The sequence below is a fragment of the Scyliorhinus torazame genome, chromosome 17 (genome assembly GCF_047496885.1).
Source record: "Scyliorhinus torazame isolate Kashiwa2021f chromosome 17, sScyTor2.1, whole genome shotgun sequence".
NCBI classification, from domain to species: Eukaryota; Metazoa; Chordata; class Chondrichthyes; order Carcharhiniformes; family Scyliorhinidae; genus Scyliorhinus; species Scyliorhinus torazame.
The window spans coordinates 162,991,819-163,008,994 of NC_092723.1; the positions used below are offsets into that span (position 1 = coordinate 162,991,819).

At 45.2% G+C, this 17,176-nt stretch overlaps 1 protein-coding gene across 2 annotated transcripts in view; it reads left to right on the forward strand.

Moving 5' to 3' along the window:
* trrap (transformation/transcription domain-associated protein) overlaps positions 1 to 17,176 on the forward strand; it is a 241,921-nt gene that overhangs the window by 196,048 nt on the left and 28,697 nt on the right. For both annotated transcript variants that reach the window (XM_072481554.1, XM_072481555.1), the window contains one exon: positions 1,282 to 1,543. In XM_072481554.1, coding sequence (XP_072337655.1) covers positions 1,282 to 1,543 — 262 coding nt within the window. The remainder of the gene's footprint in view (positions 1 to 1,281; positions 1,544 to 17,176) is intronic.

A 17,176-nucleotide genomic window follows, 5' to 3' on the forward strand; every position in this document is an offset into this window, starting at 1 on the left:
TCTGTAGTCATCATGAGTGGTGCCATGTAAATGAAAGATTTTTTTTAAAGCCAGTGAAGTTCCCTTGAAGTGTAGTTGCTGCTGTAATATGGAAAACACCACATCTAATTTGTGCACAGCAACATTCCACAAACAGTAATGAGTCAATGGCCAGAATTTTATTAAGTCACTTTTGTTGAAGGGTAAATATTGGCCAAGAATCTGGGGAGATCTCTCCTTCTGTTCTTAATGGTGCCATAGAATCTTTATGCCCACCTTTGAGGTTTAACATCTCACCTGAAGGATGCAACTTGCAGCAGTGCTTCTCACTGGGAGTGTTGGCCTAGATTTTGCACTCGAATCCCTGGGAGCTTGGGAGATTTCAAGCAAGGCATAGCAAGATGTTGGATCCCATTAGCATATTGGGAAATGCTGTACCCTTTTGGTGGAGTGGGGGTTGAGGAGTGGGGTGTACTTGGAAGGGAAAGAGATCTTTGGTCTTGGTGAAGATCATCTTTAAACTTTACTATTTGATCTGCCTTATTTCACTGCAGATTCTTCTGAGCGCTGCACTGTCTAGCTGTCTTGTCACAATAACATTTTCAATATGCTAATCAACTATATTTCTGGAAAAGCAGGCGTTTCAGTTGAGCACCAAATGCTTCGGTCACTGGAACTGGGCTGCATAATAGTTCAATCAGGCAGTGAAACCCTCACTCAGTGTCCTGACTAGAATGCAGAGTCCCTAGATTTTGGATTCGAAAGCATATTGATTGTGTTTCATTCTCTATCTAGCCCAGCCAGCTTCCAGTTTGAACAGTATTAAGACTTTCTTGGAAAAATGAATGACTTGCATGTAACACCTTTTATGATCTATGGATGTCCCAAAGAGCTTCATGCAATGAAATAATAAAGTATCGTCACTGTTGTAATCCAGGGAACATGGCAGCCAATTTGTGAATATAAAGCTCCAAAAAACCACAATGAGTTAATGACCAGATAATCTCTATTAGTGATAATAGTTGAGGGATAAAAATGGATCAGGACACCAGTGATAAATATCCTGCTTCACTTCGAAATAGTGTCTGTGAGATCTTATACATTTGCCTGAGGGGACTGGGCCTCGGTTTAACGTCTCATTTGATAGATGCCGCCTCCGACCGTGCAGCACTCCTCGGGTGTGTCCGTGTGGGGTATCAGAAGTGAGACTTGAAACCACAATCTTCTATGCAGAGGCAAGAGCATCGAGGGAATCGCCGTGCATTGTGCTGTAACAGCTAAATTTTGTTTTTTGGTACCCAGGTGCTGAGACAACTACAACAAGGACTGGCAAAGTGCTACTCTGTGGCTTTTGAGAAGAGTGGAGCTGTGTCTGATGCCAAAATCACACCTCACACCTTAAACTTTGTCAAGAAGCTTGTGAGCACTTTTGGAGTTGGTCTAGAAAATGTATCCAATGTGTCCACCATGTTCTCCAGCGCAGCCTCCGAGTCTCTGGCGAGGAGGGCCCAGGCCACAGCACAAGACCCGGTCTTCCAGAAGCTCAAGGGACAATTCACAACAGGTGAGCAAAACCAGTCCATTTGCAGCAATATCTGGCAGTTTAGATGTTGGGTTTGGCAGTGAGGTTGCCTATCTCGAGGACAGGCAGTATCTGAAAAGTAGCATATCAAGTGGCGGAGCAGTTTTGATGGGCCAAATGGCCTAATTCTGCTCCTATATCTTGTATGGCAACGTTTCTAGGCGTGATGAAAGTGATGGCTTCAGATCATTGATCTTTAAGGATTTCCCCCTATCACCCAGCAATTTCAAGACCTGGTTGTCCTCCTATCCCCAGCTCTGTAACCTTTTTCAGCCCGCTGCACTCTGTGCTCGTTCCATTCCGGACTGCTGACCAATTTCCTCGGTCTCAATTTTCCACCTTCAGTTATCAGAAGGCTGATCTATGTTGGCATTTTATGTTCCACAGAAGCCTTCTCTTTGCACCTTTTTCATTGAACCTCATCAGCTTATCTAATTCCTTTCATGTAACATGGTGTAGAGTGCTACTTGAATGTAGCTTTAAACCTAGCACCAAATGTAATTTCTATCCTGTAATTTGTTTTAAATTACAAGCCCCCCCCCCCTTGTTGTTTTGACTGTGCCATGCAGCTGTATATCTGGAAGTGGAAGGGAGGGAGGAACCCAGAACAATTACAACCACCAGGGAAATGGTGATGAGCAAATTGTTGGGTCTGTGGGCTGACAAATCCTGTGGTCCGAATGGACTTCATACCCGGGCTTTGAAAGAAGTGACATGGGAATGGTTGATGCATTGGTTTTAATTTTTCAAAATTCCATAGATTTGGGGAAAGTTCCAATAGATTGGAAAATAACAAATTCAAAAAGGGAGGGAGACAAGTCAGTCAGCCTGCCATGGGGACTATGTTAGGAGATATTATTAAAGATGTTATAGCAAGGCACTTAGGAAAATTCAAGGCAATGAGACAAAATCAATATGGTTTCGTGAAAGGGAAATTCTGTTTAACCAATTTATTGCAGTTTGAGGAAGTAAAATGTTCTGTGGATAAAGGGGAACCGGTGGATGTACTGTACTTAGATTTCCAGAAGGCATTTGATAAGGTGCCACATCAAAGGTTGCCAACAGGAAACAGGAGGCACACCCAGGTCACTTTCTGGTTGGCAAGATGTAACGAGTGGTGTGCCACGGTTCAGTGCTGAGGCCTCTGCTTTTTCCAATTTATATAAATGGATATTTGGATGAAGAGACTGAAGATAAGGTTACAAAATTTGCTGACGGCACAAAGATGGGTAGGAAAATAAACTGTGAAGAGGGCTTGAGGAGGCTACAAAGAGATATAGATAGCTTAAGTGAGTGGACAAAGATCTGGCAAATGGAGGATTATGTGGGAAAATGTGAAATGGTCCATTTTGGCAGGATAAATAAAAGACTTAATGGTGAGAGATTACAGCTCTGTGATTCAGAAGGATCTGGGTGTCGCAAAAGGCTAGTATGCAGATAGTTAGGAAAGCGAATAGAATGTTCTCTTTTTTTGTGAGGGGAATTGATTATGAAAGTAGGGAGATTATATTTCAATTGTACAGGGCATTGGGGAGACCACACCTGGAGTATTGTGCACTAGTATTGGTCTCCTTATTTAAGGAAGGATGTAAATGCGCTGAAAGCAATTCAGAGAAAGTTTACGAGACTAATGCCTGGAATGGGCGGGTTGTCTTGAGGAAAGGTTATCCTCTGAAGTTTAGAAGAGTAAGAGGCGACTTCATTGAAACCTTTAAGATCCCGAGCAGCCTTGATGGTGGATGAGGAGAGGATGTCCCCTCATGTGGGCGAATCTAGAACGGGGGAGGGGGGGGGGGGGGGTGGGGGTGGGCACTGCTTGAAATAAGGGGTCGCTCATTTAAGACTGAGGAAGAGAATTTTTTTTTGAGGGTGGCGGGTCTTTGAAACTTTTCCTCAAAAGACAGTGGAAGCAGAATCATTGAATGTTTTTAAGGCAGCGATAGCTAGATTCTTGATAAGCAAACGGGCGAAGGGTTATCTGGGCGAGGCAGGAACGTGGGGTTGAGGTTACAATCAGATCAGCCATGACCTTTTTGAATGGCCGAGCACGCTCGAGTGGCCTACTCCTGCTCCAAATTTGTAGTTTTGACAGACAAAAAACACTAAAATGGAGGAAAAACCTGAAGTAAAGGGAGCATTGCAAAGCTTCATCAATTGCTTCTGGTGAGTGTTTAGTGTAAAAGCATCTTATGATGAGAGTTGTGTTATATAACAAGTAGATTTCATTTTTTAAAAAACTAGCATATTAAACTTTAATGGAAGTTAATTCTTTCTAATATATTAAAAAAGAATACAGTTCATTTTCTTTAAAATGTAGCAAGCAGACTCCTTCGTGTTAGAAAGCAGATTGTTTTCCTTTCATTTTCAGTGTAATTAAACAAATATAAAACTGGTTTGTATCTGAATTTCTACCCCATGAATAAAATATAGGAAGTGGGAGCTGTCAAATGCATAATTAATTCCTGTTGTCGGATCATCAATAAAAAGTAAAGAAATAAAATGGGTCATATAATTAGTGCAAAGAATTCCCCGTCAATGTTTAATTCCATAAAACAAAGCTCCCTGCCTCACTGAAGTTGGTCATTTTACATTTATGTTTGCCTCCTTGGGCTGCTGGCTATTCACACTGGTTAGTTTCTTCAATAATGCGAGTGATGGACGTATAGAGATGTGAGATTGATGGGCCGGGTGGGTCAGCTGCTCCGTTTCGCCTGCCTCTTGCATCAAACACTTTCTACCCCGCCGCGCCCCTCCCATGGCCTTGTGATCTTCCGGAAGAGAGAAAAAGCAGCAAAGACCGAGGGCTAATTGGGGAAAAATACTCTCAGAAATTCCTCTTTGACGCCCCCCCCCCCCCTCAGCCAATCAAGAAGATCACACACAAACTATCAGATAAAAGCAAGATAATGTGTGGATGCTGGAAATCTGAAATAGGAACAAGTACTGGGAAACCAGCAGGCCTGGCAGCACGTATGAAGAGAGAAACAGAATTAACCTTTTTAGTCCAAGGGCCGGTGCAGAGTCGATGGGCACTGTAAATTCTATGATCTATGATACGATTCTTCCTCAGAATGAACTATCAGTCAGCTTGTTACCAATCACTCCTTCGATGACTCTTGAGAAATTTCATCTTATTTCAGGGGAGGGTGTTGACCCTTTCCAAGGGTTCACAGGCCTTATGGGGGCCAACATGTACCTTTTTTAAATTAATCTTCCCACTAACCTGCATATATCTTGGCTTCTGCGGATAACCCATTTCCTGAAAGTGACAACAAAAGAAACCCAGGGGCCAATAAGGAGAGAAAGAAATCTATGGAATTCTTCTCTGACTGCCTCAAGTGATCATGTTTGCCAGGTGGGTGTTAACTGGTAATCTAGATATGGCATGTTGTACAGCAGTTGCTTTGGGTGACATGTTCGTCAGTAATTGATGCCGGCCTCTGCTCTGGGAACTCTCCTCAACTGGAGAAGGAAGTCCGCACTGGTCAAAAAAGCCTTGTCCTGCAACAAAACACTTGTGCGATCTGTTTTATTCATGTTCCCCACTGTCTCGTCTCTAGGGCTGCATGCTATAAATTATGATCACCTGAATGACGGCAAAAAAGCATTTATATCGACCCTTATTATGTCTTTGAAATGTCTCCAAGCACTTCACGCAGTGAGTTACTTGCTCTATGTGATGTTTCTGATAACAAATGTGGCAGCCTTGACATGCCACCTGTGTCTCTCAAACAGCAAAATGATTGACTCTGCAGTTTGTTTTACTGAGGGCGGAATGTTGGCACTGGGAGAGTTCCCTGCTCCTCGTCTGTTGGTGTCGGGATCAGGTCCCATTCCAGGATAGTGAAGCTTTTTCCCCAATGACCTGGCCAGTATTGATCCCTCAACCAACATCACTAAAACTGATGATCTGATCAGAATCTCATTGCCGTTTGAGGGGAACTTGCTGTGTCCATCTTGGCTGTCACATTTTCAACAATACATCAAAGTCGCTATTACAAAATTATATCATTGGCTGTGCAGTGCGATGGGACGCCATGAAAGGTGCTATATAAATGCAAGTTTTATTTTTCTCTGATCTGAGCCTATGTTTCCAAATGAGCCACTAGATGGGGCATCCACCATGACGAATAAATATTTTGAATGTAACCTAGTTAATGAATCAAGAAAGGTGCTGTTTCACCTAAGTGGCTAGACACAGCATGGAAATAAAAAGCTATAAAATGCGGTAAAGGAAAGGCTATTAAAATATCAGTGTAGCTCTGGGTGCTGCTGGAAGTCTGATTATGCCATCAGTTTTCTAGCACGCAAGCTAAATTTGGCTGATTTGTTATCTTCTGCGCAATAATGGATGAATATGGGGGCTTTTGTTTCCAGTCAAAGTTCTGTGTAAATGGAAGAGCTGATTGTACTCCTGAAAGTAGCTTGGAGTCATGAATGTGACCTACGTAGCTTGTGCACATCCATTTGGCATGATGTACTCTCTCGGGCACAACAGTTGCATGACAGTAAATAATGGGTGTTCTGGACCACATGATTGAATTCAATGGAAATGGTCATCTGGGTAAAGAAATAATGGTGAAACAGTTTGTGTGTTGGTGATTGTTCAAAAATTGCAAGGCGATCCAAATATAGATAATATTTAATCATTTTAAAAGTGTGTTTACATTGTACTGTAACCCTGAGGGGGGTTTCTGCTCTGGTTTTATTTTGCATCGTTTCAGTACTGTGCTTAGCGATGGGTTTTATCGCTTGTCCTGGTGTCTGCTTGTGCTTTGAATCAAACCGATTAAAAATCAAGTGTATGCTAACTAGAACTGAACATCAGAGGTGGTTTAAAAACTGCTAAACTGGGAAATGGAATGATCTGGAGGAAGATTTGATGGGTTTTGAAAGCATTTGTGGATTTTTCTGTCTCATCAAAGTGGAATGATTTTCCACTGCATTCTGATTTCTTGAATTTGGTCCTCATTAGCAAGTGCACATTCTCTGATGTTTGTCTCGCTTGCTTATTCCTGTTTCCTAAATAAGCCATTTAGTGCTTTGATAATGGTAACCGATTCGCTACAGGGGTCAGTGCTTCCAGATCCTGGGGGACGCCACCACGAATGCATGATTTTGGATTTTTTTTTTTAACAAAAAGGCTAAACCCAAGAGCGTGACAAAAGAGGAGTTGTTGGCCGAGTGAGTGGTTATTATCTGCTTCTTCCCTAGGTAAATGACCAGTGCTTAGAGAGTTGCAACTCACGCTCCTTTGATAATGAATCGTTAAACCAGGATGAGTGCGGTCTTTGAACCCGTTGCATTTTGTGCAGTCTGTGACAACTGAGCCTGCTTCAGAGACTGAACAGGAACCCCGTAAACAGGGGCCTCTGCTTTCTCCAGCCAGTGTCAACCTCTGCAGCTCTTGATTTAGGATTAGGATGTCTAAACCGCTGCAGCACCAGCAGAACAGTTGTACGAGCCTTCGCTCCTGGCAATGGTCCGGTAAATCAGTGACTTATCCCAACGCAAAGTGTTGGAACTTAGTTACCGTACACAGCAGTAGGTGCAAAGAGTGCCGGGTGGCACAGTAGTTAGCACTGCTGTCTCACAGCGCCAGGAACTTGGGTTCAATTCCGGCCTTGGGTGACTGTGTGGAGTTTGCACTTTCTCCCCATGTCCCCACAGTCCAAAGATGTGCAGGTTAGGTGGATTGACCATGCTAAATTGCCCCTTAAGTGTCCAAAAGGTTAGGTGGGGTCACTGGTTTATGGTGATAAGACGGGATCGTGGGCCTAGTTGGGGGCTCTTTCGGAGTCCATAGAACCATAGAATGTAGTGCATAAGGATGCCAATTGTCCCATCAAGTCTGCACCAACCCTCTGAAAGAGCACCCTACCTAGGACCACACCCCTGCCTTGTCCCTGTAACCCAACCTAACCTGCACATCTTTGGACACTAAGGGGCAATTTAGCATGGCCAATCCACCTAACCTTTTGACTGTGGGAGGAAACTGAAGCACCTGGAGGAAACCCACGGGGAGAGCATGCAAACTCGACACAGGCAATCACGCAAGGCTGGTATTAAACCTGGGCCCCTGATGCTGTGAGGCAGCAGTGCTAACCACAGTGCCACCCTGAAGTCGGTGCAGACCCGGGTTCTGCACTGTAGGGAATTCTATTCTATTCTGAGTTCAGAGCCAAAGACAGCAGTCCCCATTTTACGTTGCATGTTTAGTCCTCTGTTCAAAGATGAATTATGAAAGACATAACCTACAATCGATTTTTCTATATAAATGAGAACATCATTCAGAATGGAAAACCTTAATACGGCAAAGGTGCCATGTATGTTTGCTATGGAACTGAGTCTCTGTATTGGATAAGCTGGAGCCGATAGGAGTGTCCCTGTAAGATAGATCAATTATAACAGCTTCTCAATCAGCTATTGCAGAGCTGTTTGAGCTGTTAAAAAGTGTCAGAAGCTATTAAAGCGAAGAACACGTTTCAAGGCTGAGTGTTGTATGGAATTATCACACGCTGGATACTTCAATGCTGTTATTTTATCCTTCAGTAAAACTGCAGAAGGTTTATGATGGAATTGGATGGAGAGTGCCGATTAATGCATGAGACAAGGACAGTTGCTTTTAATGGATTACTATCACCAGGAAAGGCAAGAACTTGCATTCCAGTAGTGCCTTTCATAAACCTCAAGACATCCTCAAGCACTTGACAGTCAATTAAGTACTTTTTGAAGTTTAGCCACTGTTGTAATGGAGGAAATGTGGCAGTCAATTTGCACACAGCAAGCTCTCATAATTGATAATGATCAGATCATCTGCGCTTTTAGGGATTTTGGCTGGATAGCAAAGGGTGACCCCTCTATTTTAAAAAGAAGGTGGTGTCAAAGATCTTTACATCCATCTGAGAGGGCAGTGGGGACCTCCGTTTAATGTATTCTGAAAATAGCACCTCCGACAGTATCAGTAATACAGGAATATCAGCCAGTTTAATGCTGAAGATTCTCGAGTGGAATTGAACCGCAATCTTCTGACTTCAGGGCAAGAGCGGTGCCGACATGTTCTGCATTTCCTGTAAAGACTTCTAATTCGGATAGAGGCGCCATCAAGAGTGTCAGGACTTTGGGGAGCGTGAGAGAGAGAGGAACAAACTCTCTCCAGCTTCTCCAGTCCGTAGGTCCAGAAATCGTGCTGTAATGTCACAGGAAACTCTGAGGTTGATTGGCTGGTGAGTATTGCTGCTTAGGGATGGACTGGGCAGATTAACAACTGGAAGATTTTTAAAAAATGAAAATATCAAGTAATAAAATGAACAAGTGAGTAGCTGGTGAGTATTATCTTTCACCTTTAAAGTAAGGTTCATTGCAACTAGTGATGTGTGTCAAGTATTAGTAGGGTTTATCTTATTACTAGTAAAGTATTATAAGGTTTTGTCTGTGTCCTGGACAATCATTTGTACAGGAAGGGCTGTCAGTTGCAAGACCTTGAGCTCCGAGTTTTGGAACTTAAACAGTAGTTGTCATTACTGCAACGTATCCTTGAGGCTGAGAGCTACATGGTTAGCATGTTTATAGATGTGGTCACCCTACAGCTTAAGATTAGGCATAGGAGAGGGATTGGATGAGTACCAGGCAGTCAATAAGGGACAGGTAGGTAGTACAGGTGTCTCCCACTCTAAACAGTATTCAGTCCTGAATACTGATGGACATGATGGTTCATCTGGAGAGTGCAGCCAGAGCCAAGTCCATGGCACCACAGGTGGCTCAGCTCTACAGATGTATACAAGAAAGCCTAGAAGGGCATTAGTGATAGGTGATTCAATAGTTAATGGAACAGGCAGGTCCTTTGGTGGCCATTTGCGGCCGCAGATGTAAACCCAGGATGGTTTGTTGCCTCTCTGGTGCCTTGGTCAATGGTCTGACTTGAGTAGTTGCAGAGCACCCGAGTGCGGAGAGTGAACAGCCAGACGTTGCGGCCTTCCTAACGACAAACAGCATGGTACTCGCATGCAAGTGAATACAGAACTAGAAAGGAAAAACAGTGTTCCAAGAAGGTTGGTGTCGGAGGGAGGGCTTTAGATTCTTGGGACATCGAGACTGGCTGTGTGGAAGTGGGGCCTGTCCAAGTCTGATGTGTTGCAGCTGAACAGAACTGGCATTGAGTTCCTTGCGGGATGGTTTGTTGGTGCTGGGAGGGAGGGTTTGAACTAACTCGCCAGCGGTTTGGGAACCAAGAGAAAATATGTGAGCGGAATACCAAGGTGCACAAAACCGTGGGAGAGACATAACACTTGAATAGGGAATAGTAAGTTAATAGGTGAGATTAGAATAAAGGCGAAAGTAATGAGTTTAAATCAGGGTTACATGTATGTGAATGCATGGAGTGTGGTATACAAAATTGCTGAGTTGCTGGTGGAGATTGTGATCTGGAATTAGTGTTGTGGCTATAATAGAGACCTGGCTGAAGGAAGGGCAGGCCACGATGTTTATAAATCATTAAAAGTGACAGTTAGCACTGTTGCTTCACAGCGCCAGGGTCCCAGGTTCGATTCCCGGCTTGGGTCACTGTCTGTGCGGAGTCTGCACGTTCTCCCTGTGTCTGCATGGGTTTCCTCCGGGTGCTCCGGTTTACAAGTCCTGAAAGACGGGCTTGTTGGGTGAATTGGACATTCTGAATTCTCCCTCTGTGTACCTGGACAGGGGCCAGAGTGTGGCAACTAGGAGATCTTCACAGCAACATTATTGCAGTGTTAATGTAAGCCTACTTGTGACAATAATAAAGATTATCATTATAACCGCTATGCTACTATTCCCCGATCGATGGTGTAGCGTAACCATACAATTTTAGGTTTATTTTCACCACCCACCTTCTTTGTCTCCGGATACATCATGAGGCCTGGCACACGTGCAAAATAGTGTGGATGTTGGAGTTCTGAAATACAAACAAAATACTGGAAATATTCAGCAGCTGGGGCAGCGTCTGCAGAGGGGGCAAAACAGTTTTGAAAAAATATTTTTATTGAAGATATAAAAACAGATGCTGCAAGTTGCAATGTAAAAGCAGCACAACGAACCATACAGATCACATCCAAAAGAACCCACCCTCTCAACCGTAACACCACCCCCACCCCGCCCCTCCACAACGGACGGTGATTTAACTCCTTATAAAATTAAATGAATGGCTGCCATCTCGGGTAGACCCCTCAACCCACTCCCTGACGGTGAATTTGTCCTCCAAATGCAAAAATTCCATGAGGTCACCCAACCAGGCCGAGGCACCGGGCGGGTTAGGAGACCTCCACCCAAGCAGAACTCTCCTCCGGGCTATTAGTGAGGCAAAGGCCACAACGTCTGCCTTCAGCCCCGTCTGTAGCACCGGCAAGTCCGATCCCCAGAAAATGGCCACCATAGGACAAGGCTCCAGTTGGACGTTAAGAATTACTGACATGGTGTTAAAGAAAGAGACCCAAAAGCTTAACAACTTGGGACACAACCAGAACATGTGGGCGTGATTAGCCAGTGCCCAAACAACACCACTCACACTTGTCCTCCATCCAACCCCTCCCGCCCCCCCATCACCCAAAAGGAACCGCTCACCCTAGCCTTGGTCAGGTGAACCCTATGTAGCACTTTAAACTGGATCAGGCTGAGCCACGCACAGGGGGACGTGGAGTTTACCCTGCAAAGGGCTTCACTCCACGCCAACTCGTCCAGACTAGGTCCCAATTTCCCCCAACAAACTTTGCCTTCACCACATCCACTGGGGCCGACTCAGCTGCCGAGATCTGGCCATACCCGGAATGCACCCTTCACCAGACCCGGCTAACGACAGAACCCTGCTCATCAGAGAGGACGGTGGTGACAAGGCAAATGAAGGAAAGTCTTTCACACAAAGTTACAAATCTGGAAGTATCGGAACAAGTTTTGCCCCAGAGTTGAAACTTCAACTAAAGCGCCTTCCAGTACCAGCCTCCCCGAACAGGCGCCGGAATATGGCGACTAGGGGCTTTTCACAGTAACTTCATCTGAAGCCTACTTGTGACAATAAGCGGTTTTCGTTTCATTTCATTTCATTTCAAAACTGGCATACCGCCCCATGCACAAACAAGTCCCAAAACCTCTCTAGACGCTTCCCCTCCCACGATCTAAACATCAAGTCTTGACTCGATCTCGCAAAAAGATGGTTGCCACAAATAGGGGCTAACAACGACATGGAGCCAAGCTTAAAATGTTGTCTAAATTGCTTCCACATCCTCATGTGGGCACCATGACTGGGTTCGAAGAAAACCTTGCAGGGGAGAACAGAAGCGAGACATTTACCAAGGCACCTAGACTAGAGCCCCTAGAAGAATTCTCCTCTATCCATCCCCATTTGGAACTCGGATTGCTAACCCACTCCCAACACCTTCTCAATGTTGGCCACCGAATAATAGAATAGCAGATTGGGTAACCCTAAACCCCCCCGATTGTCTATCTTTCTGGAGAAGCGACCGGCAGATCCTTGGGGTCTTGCCTGCCCAAATAAAGGAAGACACCGACTTGTTAACCAACTAAGAAGGACTTGGGGAGAAAAATTGGGGAGACGTTGAAAAATAAATAAAAACCTCGGGAGGACATGGGCAGCACGGTAGCACAGTGGTTAGCACTGTGGCTTCACAGCACCTGGGTCACAGGTTCGATTCCCCGCTGGGTCACTGTCTGTGCGGAGTCTGCATGTTCTCCCTGTGCCTATGTGGGTTTCCTCCGGGTGCTCCAGTTTCCACCCACAGTCCAAAGACGTGCAGGTTAGGTGGATTGGACATGTTAAATTGCCCCTTAGTGTCCAAAAAAGATTAGGAGGGGTTATTGGGTTACAGGGATAGGGTGGAAGTGAGGGCTTAAAGTGGGCCGAATGGCCTCCATCTGCACTATATGTTCTATGCCTACGGCATTTATTTTAATAGTCTGGATCCGGCCCGCCAAGGACAAGAGGAGGTTATTCTATTTTTGCAAGTCCGATTGAACCCCATTCACCAGTCCAGCATAGCTCAGTTTATGAAGTGATGCTCAATCATAGGCCTCCCTGATGCCCAGATAGCTAAAGTTAGATCTGGCAAGACAAAAAGGTAGCACCCCCAGATTGGCTTCGCTTCCCAGGGAATTGACCGGAAAGTATTCGCTCTTCTCCAGATTCAACGTATGCCCAGAAAAGGAACCAAAACTCCGAAGGAGCTTTATTATCTCATCCATAGTGGAGACTTGTTCCATAATGTAAAGGAGCAGGCCGTCTGCCTACTAAGACACTCTGTCTCCTCCCTCCCCGCCGTATTCCCTTCCACTTATCAGAAGATCTCAACGTCATGGCCGATGTTTTTTCATTTAAAAAGAAATCCAGAAATTGGGGGGGAAAAGGCCGAAAATCAAGTACCCTGTCAGGAGCTACCTCATGTGCAACTTCTCCCGACATGCCACCACCGGAAGTCCAGAGAAACAGAGTTAATGTTGACCTTCAGACCCCAAGGCTGAAACGTTAATGGGTTCTCTCTCCACAGATGCTGCTTGGTCTGCTGCATTTACAGCATTTCTAGTTTTCATAGCAGTATAATAATCTTTATTGTCACAAGTAGGCTTACATTAACACTGCAATGAAGTTACTGTGAAAAGCCCCTAGAGGCCACTAATGCAGTGCGTTAGATGAAAGAAAATGCCCACCGCTCCACGTAACCCTGTCACATTGTAGAGCTTTGTTTACAGCATATCCCAAGATAAATCAACGTTCTTGTTTTATTTTTATTCCTTAATTAAGGGGCAATTTAGCATGACCAATCCACCTACCTTGCACATCTTTTGGAGTTGTGGAGGTGAGACCCACGCAGACACCGAGAATGTGCAAACTCCACACAGACAGCGACCCAGGGGCGGGATCGAACCCGGGTCCTCGGATCCGTGAGGCAGCAGTGCTAACCACCGTGCCGCCCACCGTCCCGTTTTTTTATATAGATACTGGACTGAATGTTGCAAATTTGCTGGTTGAGGAAGATGTCGGTTGGCTAGGAATTGAGATTTTGTGGGTCAGTTTTATTGGTTGGTAAACGTGTACTGGGTGTGACAAAATGGCGCCATTGATTTTGCCGTATCTTTTGGAAACCATGTTTAAAACATTGTTTGTGGCATTTTCTAGAATACCCTCCACAGACTTTCATTGGCGCGGGACAATGTGACGAAATGCCCCGCGCGCACACCCTTTGACCGGGGCGCCAGCGGAACAGAACAATTTTGTTGTAACCCAGTACGCATCTGTCTTCTCTTCAGTGCCTCAGTTACCGTTTCTAGATGTAGATTGGTATTGTGACCTTTAGGCAGTCAGGCATAAGGATCTTTCCTCATTCCTCCCTGTCAGAACAGAGAATCTCATTTGCAGGTTAAAAAACCTTTTGCTCCGAGCCTTTCACTCTGACTGAAAGCAGCAGTGTTAATGGCTTTTCAACTTCAAATCCAATACTCCCAAGAAATATAAATTGGACGAAGGAACTAAAGGCTTATAATACAATTTGAGAGATAGAAAAAGGCTTGCTTTGCATGTAGATAATGTTAATTACTTGAGTAATAATCTCTGCTATGACTTGCCTTGGCAGGGACGGAATCATTTCCACTCCTTCTCTCAATGCTTTTCTATTTTTGCAGTTATGTGAGCTCCACTTCGAGTCATGCCTTGCAATAGAGTACGCCGTTATCGATAAACATTGTTGTGGGGAACAGTAATTGGGGCTCTGTGTCAATTGTAACAAACGGGCTTTGATGTGGTTTGCGGTCCAGCATCCGGAAGAATGTGCGTTCTGCATCAAAAGCCTTGGCGAGCTGGGGATTTCTAATTGAAATGGTGTATTTATTTGACTAGGTTCAGTGCAGATAGAATTGTTTTAAGTTGGGAGTGTGACCTAGATGTGAGTTATCATCTGTTTGACATGGCTCAAATTTGGAGTTGCCGATGAATACAATGGAACTGGTTTAAGAAAAGGTTTGCAGATTGATTGGGGTTTTCCATCTTTATTATGTTCATTTGACACCAGGGGCGGAATTTTCCGACACCCTGCCCGGTCAGAGAATCCCCGGGGGGGCGCGGAGCGAATCCTGCCTCGAAGCCGTCTGCCGTATTCTCTGGCGCTGATTTTCAGGCGGGGCCGGGGTTCATGCCAAGCCGGTCGGGGGCCGTTGGCAGTGCCCCCCCCCCCCCCCCCCCCCAACAATTCTATGGGCCCAGCGGCCGTTCTTTTTTGGCCAGTCCCGCCGCTGTGGGTTACGCATGGTCCCAAACGGCGGGACCTGGCAGGTAAGTCGGGGGGGGGAGTGTGGCCCGCGATCGGGGCCCACCGACCTGTGAGTGGGCCTGTGCCATGGGGGCACGGAGAAGAGAACCCCCGCGCAGCGCCAAAATACGCCGGCCGGTCTGCGCATGCGCGGAAATACGCCGCAGTTCCGCACATGCGTGAGATCACGCCGGCCCTTCGGCACATGCGCGAACCTGCGCAGTCCCTTCGGCGACGGTTCTCCCGCCAGCGTGGGGACTTAGTACCCAGAAAGGATAATCCCGCTGCTGATGCGCATCATCAGCAGTTCCCTGGTTTAATTATGTTACCACATTTTGCGGTGAAATGTTGGAAGAAAGAAAAGCAACGTTATTAAAAAATAATAGCAGCAAAAGCAAAGTTCTACATCTGGATATCTGAATTAAAACCAGAAAATGCTGGAAATGCTCAGCAGGTCAGGCAGCGGTGATAACCCTTCAGGTCTCAGACCCTCCATCACAACTGGGAGAATTTAAAATGGTAATAGTTTTGGGAAGGAGGAGGGTGGGGAGAAGAACAAAGGTGGGTGGAAGGCAGGAGAGCTTAAACGATCAAAGGCTTTGCTTTTGAGGAACTCCACCTTGTCTGTTCTTTTCACACACGTCTGCTCTCACCTTCCTCTGGCCCCCCTTGTTTCACTTTCCACCCCAATAACCTCCAAGTTCAAGGAATCATCCTCTCCCTGCCCCTTTAGAGCATCCCCAGTGGAACTGTTCCAAAGTAGACTGGGTGACCACTTTGTGGAGCATCTCCGTTCAGTCTGCAAGTGTGACCTTGAGCTTCCAGGGGCCTGCCATTTTAATTCTCTGACCTTTCTGTCCTCTGCCTCTAGGAACAGCACCGCATCTTTCGCCTGGGCACTTTACAGCCTTCTGGAATAAGTATTCAATTCAACAAATTGGGATTGTAATCTCTGTGACCCCCTTCAACCCCATAACACTCATTGATCTTGTCCTCCAATTTGCACCTCTTGCGCACTTCCAATTTTAATCGTGGCAGCAATGGCGGCCGTACTTTCAGCTGTCCGAGCCCTCCGCTCTGGAATTCCCTAAACGCCTCTCTACCCCGCCTCGTTTTGAAATCGACCTCTTTGACCAGGCTTGTGGTCACTAATATCTCCTTATGTGTTACATTTTGTCCGATAAAGTTCTTGCAATGTGCCTTAGGATGTTTTGTCATTTTAAAGGCGCGATATAAATAGAAGTTGCTGTTGATGTGTGGCTGAGGATCTTTATCCAGCTCCTGCTTTTTGTTGCATAATGGCTGGCGAGTTTTTGGAAGTCCCGAAAGCAAGTCTAGCAAAATCAGCAACCCACCAGTGGGAAAATATAATTCTATTCCAGATAGATGCAACAACCTCTCAGTTTTTCAAAATCCCGCGATTAGGGCTACAGTTTCTGGAACCTGGACATGTCAAATTCCAATGTTATTAAATGGAATCTGAGTGGTTGGAAAGCACAAATGGTTAGCCTTAACTGATTCATTCTTCATGTGTAATGTCATTGGGTTATTTTTTTGTGGTGAATCCCTACAGCTATTAACAAATTTGCATATTAGTAAATGCGATTATTAATTTAAAGTGATAAATACGAGAGGCCTGGCATTTCCTTTTCATTTGTTTCCTAATCTTAAGATTAAGGCACTAAGTGGCCTCCTTCAAGTTAATTACTTAGAGTAAGCTCCCTGGTTCAAAGGAACAGGACTGCACAATGCGGCTGCAAAACCGTTTGCGAGAATCAGCTGCGTTGGTTTTGAAGATTTGAGGCATTAGAAGGTTAATTACAAACTCCTTCGGAATAAAATCCAGAGGTGACCAGCTGCATTAAACATGTTTTTCAAGGAGGTTTATCTAGCTGTTCCTTTACTGCAATGACTGATGGGAAGGCAGCAGTGTGTACCTTGCTGAGCTACTGACAACCCACCTGAGTGTTTGACTTTTTTGCCAAAAGCCAATGTCACTGAGACTGCTCTTGCCTAATCGAAAACTGCAATACAAGATGTAGATAGTCAGTAAACAAAATAGGTTTATAAACATTCACAAAACCTTGCAAGTTGAACACATGGGCTGTACAATAGATGTGCAAAGGGACCTGGGTGTCCTTGTCCCTAAGTCACTGAAGGTTAGCATGCGGGTGCAGCAAGCTGCTAGGGAGGATAATGGAATGTGTTAGCCTTTATCTCAAGAGGATTTGAGTACGGAGGTCTTGCTTCAATTGTACAGGGGCTTGCTTGGACCATACCTGGAGTACTATTGTGTGACGTTCTTATCCCTTTATCTCAGAAGGGTTATTAT